The 13370-nt window shown below is 48.6% G+C and overlaps 1 protein-coding gene across 1 annotated transcript in view; it reads right to left on the reverse strand.

Moving 5' to 3' along the window:
* The window catches only part of LMLN (leishmanolysin like peptidase), a 407342-nt gene that overhangs the window by 319493 nt on the left and 74479 nt on the right, over window positions 1-13370 (reverse strand). The window contains exon 7 of the mRNA XM_069224294.1: window positions 911-1016. Coding sequence (XP_069080395.1) covers window positions 911-1016 — 106 coding nt within the window. The remainder of the gene's footprint in view (window positions 1-910; window positions 1017-13370) is intronic.

Consider the following 13370-nt stretch of genomic DNA (forward strand, 5'->3'; position numbering starts at 1 on the left):
AATTGGTTCCACAGCTCACTTCTCCAAAAGAGTGCTGAACTCATGTTGAAGCTTCTTAAATTGGAAAAGAGAAGATTTCAATGGAGGAACAGCTGGGGGAGAGGATAAAAGGTCGGAGAGTAGCAATGTTGTACAATATTCAGAACTCACTGTCACTTATGAAGATTATTTATGATATGTCTTCCCAGCAGAGAGGTGTCAAGAAGAAGGGAGAAGACACTGTTTATCTTTGGCCCCCTAAGGTTGATGGACACATCTGCCACTTGAAGATTTCATCTGTTGGTATGTTTTTTTGTGACTGGGAATGGTGACGCCAGTGAGTGGTTGGAACTTTGAGGGAAATACTCGTGCGTTTTATGACACTTTCTTTTCCTAAATAAATGCTATTTTCTGTCAAAAAACAGAAGATAAATACTGCAGAGGCCCAAAGACGTCAGGTGTGAATATAAAAGAAAAGGTTTAGAAATATTTTTCCATAAAAAAGCCATAAAGTCTGACCTCTGTGATCCAGGATCCTACTGTCAAAACCCAGAAAAAAAGAACTAGATAACCGTCATTGACAGGTATAGTGGGATACTGGCGGCATCTGTGCAGTGTCAGTTTTCTAGCTTCTTGAGGCTGCAGCCTACATGGAACTCACACAAATGTTGTGGGAGCTTTTCTTGCCACTAGTTTTTATTAAATTATTTTTTAAATTAAAATTGGCATTTTTTTTTTAAATGAAAAATAAAGTAAAATTAACCAACATAGCTTTTCACTGGCTAAGAAATTAGTTTTCATTTTAAAGGAAAACGTGGCTTTTTAGAGAAAACAACATTTTTATTTTAGAACATGTGTGGGACAATTGAGTGCTTATGATTATCAAGGGAGATGCCCAAAAGGAGAATAACATTTTAAAAAGAAAACGTACCAATGCATGAATGATTTCATGCTTCACTGTAGACAACATGCCGACAAACTCCTGAGGCTGAGTGGAGATCATATGTGGGCATAAATTAGCATATCCTGCTATTGGCCTGAAAAACAAAACAAAAATTGACCTAAAAAAAGGACCACAAATTAGCCTAAACATTTGTTACACCGGCAGTCATGCAGAAACAAAGCAAGAGCGTCAAAACATTACTCACCTGTAGCAATTACTTATTTCTACGGACATGTTCTCTATACTCTAGAACAGTGGCTCCTAACCTGTGGTCTGGGAACCCCGGGGGTCCGCAAAGCCTACTCAGGAGGTCCATGACTGTTTTGAACATTATTAAATAATATTAATAGGATAATAAAGTGTATATAAATAAAGGAGCAAAATTTAAGATTGGCAATTTTAAAGCATTCAGTAAATATGAGGAAGTGCATTGTGCAGATATAATATGGACGATGAGCAGCCTCGAATGGACTTAGAAAAGCTCCAACCTTCCCAATATTTTATTTTTTTATATTTGTTTATGAATTAAAAACTATTTTATTATTTGTGCATTTGTTTCATTAATGCGTATTTGTGTATATTTTTGTGTATTGTTTTTTGGTTCAAACCATTGTAAATGATTAGGCCGGGACTCCAGACTTAATAACTCAGTAGGGATCCCTGGTTTCCAATAGTGATATAGTGGGGGACCGGGTTCCATTAATTAGGTACATGGTCAAAAGCACCCGCAGGATGCCTTAACTCTAGGAGAGGCGCCATTGCAGCGATATGCAGAGGCGGTCAGCTACCTGAGCTTTTGCCTACACCAGTTACATTTGGACTTCTACAAAGGCAACCTTTGTAGATCCCTCACTGGAATCCGTAACCAGGACACACTGGACAGCTGAGCGTTCCATAGGAGAGGCAAGCGACTCTGGGAAGTCTTACATCGGCTATATTATGTAACTTGCTCTTCTCTAAGGTGCTGCCTGCGTTCCCCTGGCCCCTACAAGTGGCGAAAGTGCAAGCCTGCATGTTCCGCACACACCGGCTCTCATTAGAAAGACTGTCCTATGCCCCCAACATCCCCTTGGGCAGCCTTCCTCGCGTTCCCGGTTTTTATACACCACAACACTTACGAGGCTAAACGTCGAGTTTCTTTAATACCACCTTGATACCCTTCGGCAATAGTGGGAGGCAGTTATAAGGAGGCCGCTCCAGGACAAGGAGAAAGAAATAGTTATCCCATCCAAAACGGGTCTCACAAAACTCCTGCTATAAGAATATTCAATTATAGGTGTTGCATAGGGCGTATTTAAATCGTTTATTATCCCTCAGCGCCTATCACGGTCCGCGCTTCCCCTTACTGGCAGTGGACTTCTGCCATATGCTATGGTCCTGCCGCTCACTACAACATTACTGGACCTCCATTCATGACACACTCCTAGAGGTGAAGCCCTGCCAAACTTGCAAACCTGGGAGGTCAGCGCCCTGGGGTCTTCAGGCACAAAAAGAGCCACAGGGTTTGCAATTGTTTTGCGACCCTGGCACTTCTGCTAGCCACCCGCACGCTCACACTGTACTGATGCTAGGCGTCTCTCTCCAACTCACAGCCCCCCCCCCCCCTCTGTGGAGGCCTGGAGGGAGGTTGTGAGCAAGTGGGGAGCGGCTGAAGAAGAGGCGCTCATCAATAAGGAACTCCAGGGCCTCCAAAAGCGGCCAATTTCATACCACTGGGCCACAATCCTCACACTTTCAAGAACCCACGCGTGATGACACCAGGCCACCTACAACCGAAGGCTGACCAACGTGCACTCTGCCCTTCCGATCCCCGTGGTGTCTGCCAACATCACAACTGAGTGCAAACCTTTCCCTTCTGTGTGTACCTTCCTCCGGGTTCCATGACTCACCTAATAGCGTCTTGGAGGTTGGCTCCTCACCTTGATGCACTGCATGCCCTTCTCCCCGCACCGGTGAGAACACCGCCTGCAGATCCTAGCGGACTATATCCCATTCAGTGTGCACATTCTACTGTCACAACTCTACCATACCAGACTATACTGTACCGTACCCCGGAACTCTGTACTTTAACGCCCTAGTGTTCTTCTTGTTCGAGATGCCCACAGTTGACCATATATCCATAAGTCCACACTGTAGGAAGCTGGCCTGGTGTGTGGTGGGTACCTAAGGTACTTAAACCTTATACCTGGTCCAGGTAACCCCTTTTAGTAAAGTGTAGGCAGTGTCTAGAAGCCTGGCTCTCTAGATGTAGCGCTGGATGAGCAGCAAAGGCTTATCCATGAGACATGCAAAGCTCATGTAAAACCACTGTAGTCACACAGCACTTGCACACATGAAAGAAAATACTCAGTTGTACAAAAATAAATGTACTTTATTTTTAGTCACACAGTACCACAAAATACTAGAAGAGCAACCCTCCAATAGGAGGTAAGTAATACACTAATTATATACACTAGTTAACAGTAAGAGGTATAGAAAAGGTTAGATAACAGTGCAAATGTAAATAACCAATAGTGACTCTAGGGGGAGCCCAAACCAAATACTAAAAAATTGAAATGCGAACAAAGGACCCAATCCTCACCCCCGGTAAGTGGAATGTGTAGAGGGGAGCTGGGAGTACTAGAAAACCACAGAGGTAAGTAACAGTACCCACCCCCCAAACAGAAAAGCTGAAGTAAATCCCTGGAATTTCCCTAAACCACCCAAAAGGAAGAAAAATAAGATACCCAGACAAGACTGCAAGAAACCAGCAGTGGATTCCCGGAGAGGAAGACCCGTGGAGAGAGGGGAGCAAGTCTAAGAGTCACAGTGGAGTCCAGGAGGAGTAGGAGCTACTACCCTCCCAGCTGTTCTTCCAGGAGTTGGTCGACAGTGATGAAGAGAAGGTCAGCACTGCAGCCCTGGAGCCGGAGAAGAGTACCTGAGGGATGCAGAAGATGTCCCACGCTGGAATGAAGATTGCAAACAGGTGTCGGTGCAGGAATTCCACCAACAAGCCTTGGCAAAGGCAAATTTGTAGTTAGTGGACAAGTGGTGCTGCCGGGGGACCAGCAAGGCCCAGGAGTACTCAATCCAGGAGGAGGAGTCAGAGGGGACCCTCAGCGACACAGAACCAACAGGAGCGAAGGAAGCACCCACAGGAGTCCCACAGGACGGGGACACAGAAGTTGCAGAAGAAGCCCACACAGCACTACAGAAAGGAATCCCAAGCTGCAGGAGAACCATGCAGAGGGCTGTGCGTCTCAGGAAGGAGCACTGAAACTGCACAAAGCCTGAAGTTCCCTAGGAGGAGATGCAAATAAGCCTTGGCAACTGCAAGAGACATGGTGTATGGGGATACTGTCCTGCATGGGAAGGCAAGGGCTTACCTCCACCAAAGTTGGACAGCTGGTAGAGAGGACCAAGAGGACTACTCCGGACCACCACTCATGATGCAGGATTCACGCAGCTCAGGATGAGAAGAGATCTACACAGCCGGGCATCATTTCAGTAGGTGTCTGCAGATGCAGGGGAGTGACTCCTTCACTCCAAGGGAGCTTCCTTCTTGGTGCAGATTGATGACTTGCCATCCTCAGAGGATGCACTGCTGGGGAAATGTTGCTAGAAGGAGCCGGAGAAACAATGTTGCAGAGCAGAGTCGTCGTAGCTGCAGATTGCAGGTTCCTGTGAAGTCCAGTTGTGGATCCAGGGGCCAGACGTCAAAGTAAACGATGCAGAGGAGTCCTGCTGGAGACTTGCACGTCAAATCTGAGGGCCCACCCAAGGGAGAGACCCTAAATAGCCCTGAAAGGGGGATTGGTCACCTAGCCAGGTGACCACCTATCAGGAGGGAGCTTTGATATCACCTGCCTGGCCACTCAGATGGTCCCAGAGGTTCCTGCCAACCTTGGATTCAAGAAGGCAGAACCCAGGGACCCTCTGGAGGAGCTCTGGGCACCACCCCATGGGTGGTGATGGACAGGGGAGTGGTCACTCCCCTTTCCATTGTCCAGTTTCTCGCCAGAGTGGGAACTGGAGGTCCCTGAACCAGTGTAGACTGGTTTAAGCAAGAAGAGTACCAAATGTGCCCTTCAAAGCAACCAGTGGTTGGGGAGGCTACCCCTTCCAGCCATGCAACACCTATTTCCAAAGGGAGAGGGTGTTACCCCACCCCCCCCTTCCCAAAGGAAATTATTTCTTCTGCCTTCCAGGGCTTGAGCGGTTCAAGCAGCAGGAGGGCAGAAACCTGTCTGAGGGGTGGCAGCAGCTTACGCTGCCTGGAAAACCCTGGAAGACTGGTAGGAGAAATGCTGAGTGTCCTCAAATGGCCCCCCAGAGTGCATGGAATCATACTTCCAATACTGGCAACAGTACTGGGTATGATTCTGACATGTTTGATACCAAACATGCCTACATTCAGAGTTACCATTATGTAGCTGGACAAAGGTAGTGACCTATGTCCAGAACACACATAAAACGGCGTCCCCGCACTCACGAAGTCCATGAAAATGGCACTGGAGTTCCTGGGGGCAGCTCTGCTAGTGCAGGGATGTCCTCACACACAGGTACTTGCAACCTGCCCTCTGGGTTAGGAAGGTCTGCCATAGGGGAGACTTAGGCTGCAATGGTAGGCCTGCAGAACACTTTGCATGTGCTCCCCATGGGTGGCATAATACATGCTGCAGCCCATGGGGATCCTCTGGTACTCCAATGCCCTAAGTGCCTGTGTACAGTATACTAGGGACTTACATGGAGGCACCAGTATGCCAAATGTGGGGTGAAAATGGTACAAGTTACCAAGTTAGAAGGGAGAGAGCATAATCACTGGGGTCCCGGTTAGCAGGATCCCAGTGAACACAGTCAAACACACTGACAAAAGGCAGAAAAGGGGGGTAACCATGCCAAGAAAGAGGGTACTTTTACACACACCAATTGTTCAGCTGCACATTTAAAATATTTTGTTGGGTACGTGATATGTTGTAGATGCTTGTAGGTTTCTCAATCTGTATAAGTGCAAAACAGTATACTAGACAATGCAGACTGTACTGTACACATCATGATATGGCGATATGCTGTGGTGTGAATCTTATTGTTTGTTCTCAATAAAAAATAAACATGTTAAAAAAAAAAAAGTGGTCAGAAACAAAGCCTGCCCTGGGTGGAGGTGCTTCACACCTCCCCCCTACAGGAACTTTAACACCTGGTGGTGTGCCTCAAAGGCTCAAGCCTCAAATTACAGTGCCCCAGGGCACTCCAGCTAGTGGAGTTGCCCATCCCCCAGACAAAGCCCCACTTTTGGTAGCCAGTCAGGCAGGAAAATTAGGGAAAACAGGGAGGAGTGACCACCTCAGCATTGGGGTTAACTTGAACCCCAACCTTTGGACATCCGAATCCCCGCAGACTGGAACTGTAAGTCTTGTACTTACCTCGAAACTTTACTAACTTTTCTTCCCCCTTTGAATATTGCTCTAAGCTTCAACTTTTAAATCAGATTATTGCTATTTATTGAAAAAGCAGCAAAATTGCCAAATTGAAACAAAGTATTGTTGATACATATGCTTGCTACTTACTTGCAACTGTACTTACCTGCAATCAGAATCTTGTGGTTCTAGAAATAAAGTAACAAAATATATTTTTGCTATATAAAAACCAATTGGCCTGGAGTTAGTCATTGAGTGTGTGCTTTATTTATTGCCTGTGTGGGAAGAACAAATGCTTTGCACTACCCACTGATAAGCCGAATGACTCAACCACACATTGTCACACAAGAGAGCATTAGTATTATCTACTTTAGCCTCTGTTAAGTCTCTGGGCTCTGTGCACCCTATATTTAATTTTGATATAGTATATGCAAAGCCAGCTTCCTACAGTATGGGTAAAAAGGCCCAATAGGCATGAAGTGTTTACTGACCTCAATGCCAGGCTGGAGGATGAAAACATCTTCTCAAGCTGGCTCAGTCTCTTGGATTCCCTTTCTGGTGGAGCGGAAGGGAAGGTTCCATGGGAAGTGGAGGCTTTGGCCACTAAGCTCTCCGGAGTGGGGTGCTGTGTGAGGAAGCTAGGATCACCCGGAGCTGGGCGATGATGGCGGCAAATTGTCCTATCTACAGGAGCCCTGTGCTGGGATTGGACGTCCCAGCAGGACATCTGTGTGGGCTTCATTTAAGGGTAACACTGGTTCCCATGTGGAAAACCCCAGACGAAGCACCTCAGTTAGGAGGTTAGTCTTGACCGACACCATAGGCAGATCAAGGTCCAAGACCACAGCTGCCCTACGCACCACCAGAGCATACGATGCTCCCTCTTCCGTAGCCACGGTAGGAGGCAAAAGCATGCCCCAGTCCCTGGAGAGGTATCCAGTCCACTGGCCTCTCCTAACTCCTTATGCCAGTCCATTTGCTCCAACTGGGTCACCAGATGGTCCTAAGACCTCTCCAATTCCTCACAAATCCCTGGCTGATCACAGAAAGGCACAGGCAATGATCTGGCAACTGTCAGTGACATCATTCTGGCTCATCAGCAATTAGAATGGGGCTTGTGCCACCAGTGGGCCGTGGCGTCGGAAGAGTCTACATCGGGAGCGATACTGGAGAAGGCAGACTGTGTGAACTCGGTGTTGTTCCGGATATCGTATCCAAGAGACCCAATCGGTGCAGAGGCCGAAGCTGCTGGCGTATACCCTGATGGTGCCTCTGCATGGCCTCGTAAAACTAAGTTGAGCAGGGGTCACTCCAGCTCCTGAAAAGGAGGGTAAGCTCGGAGTCAACCCTGGCAACAGTTCTGTGGAACCGTGCCTGGAGCGTTTCCGACTCGCCTCGTCAGTTGGACGGACGATGCAAAGTCAAAGTCCACTTGGACTTCTTCTTGTGCCTCTTCCCCGAGTGCCCGGACGACCTTGAGTGGGATGAAGAGAACTTGGGGTTCCTGGTGGGGTCCCACGACCTCCTCCTCGACCAGGACTGTGACCTCAGAGGAGTTGCACCCACCAACTGCCAGGCCGCCATGAGCTTTAGGGATCACTCCCTCAAAGCTTTCAGAGCCATGGCCCAGCAGTCAGAACACAAAATCGAGTCGTTGTCTCGGTCCAAGCACCAGAAACAGACCTTGTGGGGGTCCGTCACTGACATGGCGCAGTGGCAGGCGCCACACGGCTTGAAGCCCATCTTTCTAGGTGTCATACTCGCATAGACAACAAAAAGTATTTGACAAAAGGTTCGAAAAAAGGTCTGTAAAAAAAGACAGAGGGTAGCTCGATTCCAGATCTACGCTTTAACCGCATGAAGGAAAAGTACAGACGTACGCGTGTCTGGATGATGACTTTATAGGTGGCCATGATGTCACAGACAGCTCCAACGACTCCGCCGACGCCACAGGGATCTGAAAGACGCCACCGATGGCGCCGGCAAGGGTACTGCTCAGCAAAAAATCCAGATTCCAAGCTGATGCCAGGAAATTCTAAGGTAAAGAATCTGAAGCTAGAAGTCTCTATCAGATACTCATGGTACCATATACTAGAGACTTACAAGTAAGTCAAGTTATGCCAAATGAGAATAAGCCAATTAAACAAGCACCCTTTTTAACGGTGAGATTACATGCACCAATTCCTGATTAGCAAGGTTCAGGGCATTTCAGAGCCATTAAACCAGTGCCTCGTAGTCCAAATGGGGCCAAAAAGTGGGGGGGAGGGTGTCACCCTGCAAAAAGTCTATTTCCTCACAAACCTGGATCTCTTTTCTCATTGCTTCCTGTTGAAGTAGTACAGAGTAGATGGGCGGAGTCAGCTGTCATGCACTGAGGATGCAGGCTACGGAGCTCCTGACTGCCCGCGACCCCATCATAACCCCCCCACCCCTCCAGCCCTACCTGATGAATGCTACCTGCACCGCTGCCTCGGAGGAAACTGTCAGAGGGATCCAAAACCTTGGAAGTCCATCTATGAGGCCCCGGGAGCGTGGGGCTTGGACAAATGGGCCCCACATTCTCCCAGCACTGGAGCGACGTCCTGCGGAAGATAGTGTCCTCACTTTATTTGTGGCCCCCGCCCTGCTAAAGCCCACGGTGGAGCAACTTCCCAGGGTACATGCACCCCGCCATCAGGTTCTTCACAGGGGGCTGCCTGATTTGGAGCTATCTGCATCTCTGACCTGCAACCTGTGAAGAGGGTCACTATTACCTAGGCAGTGCTCGGCCGTGGTGGCAGCCCCGCAATGATTGTGGTGGTAGCCCAACCGAAGCCTGCTGCTGTGACAACAAAACTCTGAGGGAAGTGGGCCCCATCCTTTGGGAATCCGCGACGTCTGCATATCTTGAAGTCCACCCCCTTGCATTTTCACCTCAGGGCCTGCGGTAGGGGACACAGAGTGTCCAGTAGTGGTTAACCCGGGAGTCGGCTCACCTTTGTGGCCCCATCCAGAACTCTACGACCTCTCTCTGGATTACCTGTGTCCACGGCAGTGAGTTTTGAGGGCCTAGAGCCCCCTTTGCTTGTTATGCCAGGGGGGGGCGGCGGACTGGATTGCCCCCTCAGTACACTGCCCTATTAGTATATAAGCTTCAATGCCTTGTTGCCAACCTCCACCCTGTCTTGTTGCTGTCGCCCTCCAGTAAACCCCTGACGATGTAGTTCACACTGGCGATGTCCCTTTTTTCCTGACTTACTGAGGTGGGCCTGTGAACTGGTTAACCCCCCCCCCCCCATTTCATTCTTTTGGATTCCCTTGCACCCCTATGTTTGGATGCCGGCCCTCCTCAATGGACTTCAGAGGTGAACTGTATTGGGGACCTTGAGGCTCTACACTGCCTGAAGGTGGGGAGGTGGCCGGCTGCTGTGACTCTTGCAGAGAACCTTGCCTTTCTCCTGTTGGCCCCATTCCCTGACTGGGTTGGGGCCTCTGAGAACATTCATCTCCTGCAACATTGTCTTCATTGTACTATTTGGGGAGTTGGCCAGTTACCTCGTGCCTCTATCTCCGGTGCTCTTTGGGTGCCTCAGCTCATTCTGGAGGTCGATATAGGGTGCACACAACACACAAAGGACGACACGACTGCAGGTGCCCCTCTCCCCCACCCACAGGACATAAAGCAGGGCACTGGCAGCAGATACACGGACGCTTCAGGGGAGCGGTTGGAGGGAAAAATCAATTCCCTTTCGGTTGAGCCGGGTCTTACCTGTGAGGAATTGCAGATCGTCTTAGGGAAGGTCACTGCCCTGTAGACCACAGTTTAGACTCTGACACAAGCAGTTTAATCGGTGGATCATCATATCTCGGCCCCTGAGGTGCAAACTCAGCGCCTGGCCGCCTGCCTGGCTAATCAAGAGGAGCGGGCTAGGCGTAACAACGTCTGCATTTGGGGCTGCCCAAGCATGTGGGGAGAACTGACTATTGGCTTTTCTTCAGTCCTGGTTTCAGAAGGTTGTTGCTCCCGAGGGTTTCTCTGACTTCTATGCCTTGGAACGTGCACACAGGGTACCTCCTCATAAGCTTTACCCTGGTGCTTCGCCGCGGCCTGTAGTGGTCAGCCTACTACATTTCAGAGATCAGGATCACCTTTCGAAACAGGACCGTGCCCACGGCCCATCTGTAGGAGACAATGCAAGGTATACTTGTACCCTGATTTTACTCTTCAGGAACAGATGCAGAAGGCATCCTTTATGGCAATAAAAAAAGAAGCTGTGCAAGTTGGGAATCTTGTATTCCTTGCTCTTCCCTGCGGGTCCAGTCTGCATATACAGTACACTTTTTTACCCTCTGTCTGTGGCATGGGACTGGATTGAACACTACGATAAGGGCATAGTGTGACCAAAGACAGCTGGGCCTACTCACTCCTCATGCTCCAAGTGCCAACGCTCACAGAGGAGAGGGACGGCATACCCTTCTAAGACACATGTAGCTCTGGAACAGTAGAGTCCAGTCGAGATAGCTGCCACCATCAGATCTGCCAGGGACTGTGTCCAAAGACTCCATGACTCCTGGTCTTAAAGGCATTCTGCCTGGGGTTACTCCAAGATCTGTGAACAACGTGGTTTGATGAGATCCTGTGGGTTTATTCTGAGTGTTTTTCCTTCTTTTTATTCAATATTTATGAGATGGGTTGATTTTCAGGCCTTTTCTTCATGTTTGCTTTCTTTATTTGTACCTAAGAAGTTCATGAGGGGTCCGGGCAGAAGTTTACATGCAGCATCCCTTCCTATTGTTGTCTTTCTTGAGTGTTGGCATCTCCCTCAGCAGTACAATCTTCCATTATGGACATAGTTGGCTTTTTGGCCTTTAACTGGTTCCTCTTCAGGACTTGTGTGTGGTGTTGTTCAGACAGAATGGTTATAGGTGTCAGTCCTTATGGGTGTAGGGGCTTTTACTGGGAAACTGTTTTGTCTTTTGTTGTGTTTGTTTGCTTGCCAGCAGAGATGCATATGGTACTATGGTGCTGTGTGTTTGCTAGGATAAGGCCTGTCATGTGGTGGGAGAGGTTTCTGCTGGCGGGATCACCAGGTGGTTCATTTCCTTCCTCATTTCCTAGCTATGGTTACACAACTTAAGTTGATTACATGTAATGTTCTTGGCTTCTCTTCTCCCGCTAAACGTTATATTGTGTAGTCTGACTTAAGAAATCGGGGGTTCATGTTGCATTTCTCCAGGAGACCCACCTTTCGGAGTATGAAGGCCACACCCTTCAGGGGCCCTGGCGAGGCCAGCTGTATGCTACTTCATATTCTGCCTTTTTTCGGGCACTTCATCTGGGTTAGGCCTAGGGTCCATTTCCACTTACACAGGGTGGTCACGGATGCAAGCGGCTGATATGTCCTGGTGCTGGGGAGTCTAAATGACAGGGGGGCTGGGCTCTTAAATATTTGCACACTGAATGTGGATCACCTTGGCGACCCTGCTTTCTCCTATGGTTCTGTATTAGCGTGGTAGGTGCCAATTTTAATTGTGTTGAGGATTTAAGCTTGGATAGGTCCAAATTGCTCCTAAGTGATACGCCAGTGAGGAGGCTGGCTACAGTGGCCTACGGTCTGGCCACTGGAATTTAATAGATTGCTGGCAAATTCGTCACCTGGAGTCTCGTGTATACTCCTAACGTTCTAGCTTACATGACCTTGAGGTTTGTCTTGACAGACTCTACACATGTAGGGTACTCTATTGCCAAGTGATTGGGCTGGAATACTTACCAAAAACATATAAGGATCACGTTCCTGTGTTGGGCAGGTTTAAATGGTCCTCTTCCAGACCTAGCCTGCCTATGTGGCGCTTTGCCCCAACACTTCTGGATAATAGAGCCTTTCGGGGCATGCTCAGAGAGCAGATCTCTCAGTTCTGGAATGATAATATGGATACAGCGTTGTCGGTGGGTGTGGAATGGGAGGCTATGAAGTGGTGATTCCGGGTATTGTATCTCGAGTAGAGTGGGAGTTCGTTCCAAGCTTTCCTCGGGCATTCAGCAGCAGAAGGCGGTAGTGGATGATGTTCCAAATGGGCTGGAAGGGTCCCCAGATGGTAGCAGACACTTGCTGGAGGAGCAAGAGAATCTGCTTGTGCTAGTGGAGCACTTCCGACACTTTGATCACAAGGAATACTCGGCGAGAGCTCATGCGGAGTGGGATAAATCAGGCAGGATGTTGACACAGCTGTTACAAGACGTCAAGGGAGGACACTCGATCCTATAGTTAAGGGTCCCTTTGGGACGTGATGTCTTCAAACAGGAGGAAATCAATGGGGTCTTCCTGCATTATTTTTGGGATCCTATGGGGCAGCAAGTAGGGAAAGGGAGATTTTGGACTATATTGCAGATGGTTCTCCAGTATCCCTTGAGTCGACAGTGGCAGATCAACTGGGTGCAGATATCACTGAGCAAGAGGTGTGGGGAGCAATTAAGGAAATCGCAAGGGATAAGGTGCCAGGCCTTGATGGGTTTACAAACGAATTCTACACAGCTTACACATCATAACTTGTTCCTAAGCTAGTGGCACTATTTAATGGCCCCTGGCGGTGTGGTCTACTTCCGCCTTCACTGAGGGAGGCTGCTGCTGTATCTCTTCCTAAGAAAGATGAAGACCCCCCCCCCCTTCTATGTGACTCCTATCGCCCCATTTGTATTCTCAATGCAGATTATAAGATTTTGAGTAAAACTCTGGCAAATTGATTACTCCCTCACATGTGTTAGTTGAGATCAAACAGGCTTCATCTTTACACGCAGCACTATGTCTAATATCCGACAATCGTTTCTGGCCTTGGACCATCAGAAATTTATCCTACCTGATGCACTGGTTATCTCTGTGGATTTCAAGAAGGTGTTTCATTTGCTCAGCTTGGCGGTCTCTACACTACTATGCTTAGCATGGGCCTCGGTTTACTAGTCATCAGGTGGACAAAACTTCTCTAGTGACCACAGGCTAGGATTCGTACTGGAACCTTGATCTGGGAGGCTTTCCTGGTGGACATGGTACTAGGCAGGGTTGTCCACTGTTGCG

This window comes from Pleurodeles waltl, chromosome 3_1, assembly GCF_031143425.1.
Source record: "Pleurodeles waltl isolate 20211129_DDA chromosome 3_1, aPleWal1.hap1.20221129, whole genome shotgun sequence".
Lineage (NCBI taxonomy): Eukaryota > Metazoa > Chordata > Amphibia > Caudata > Salamandridae > Pleurodeles > Pleurodeles waltl.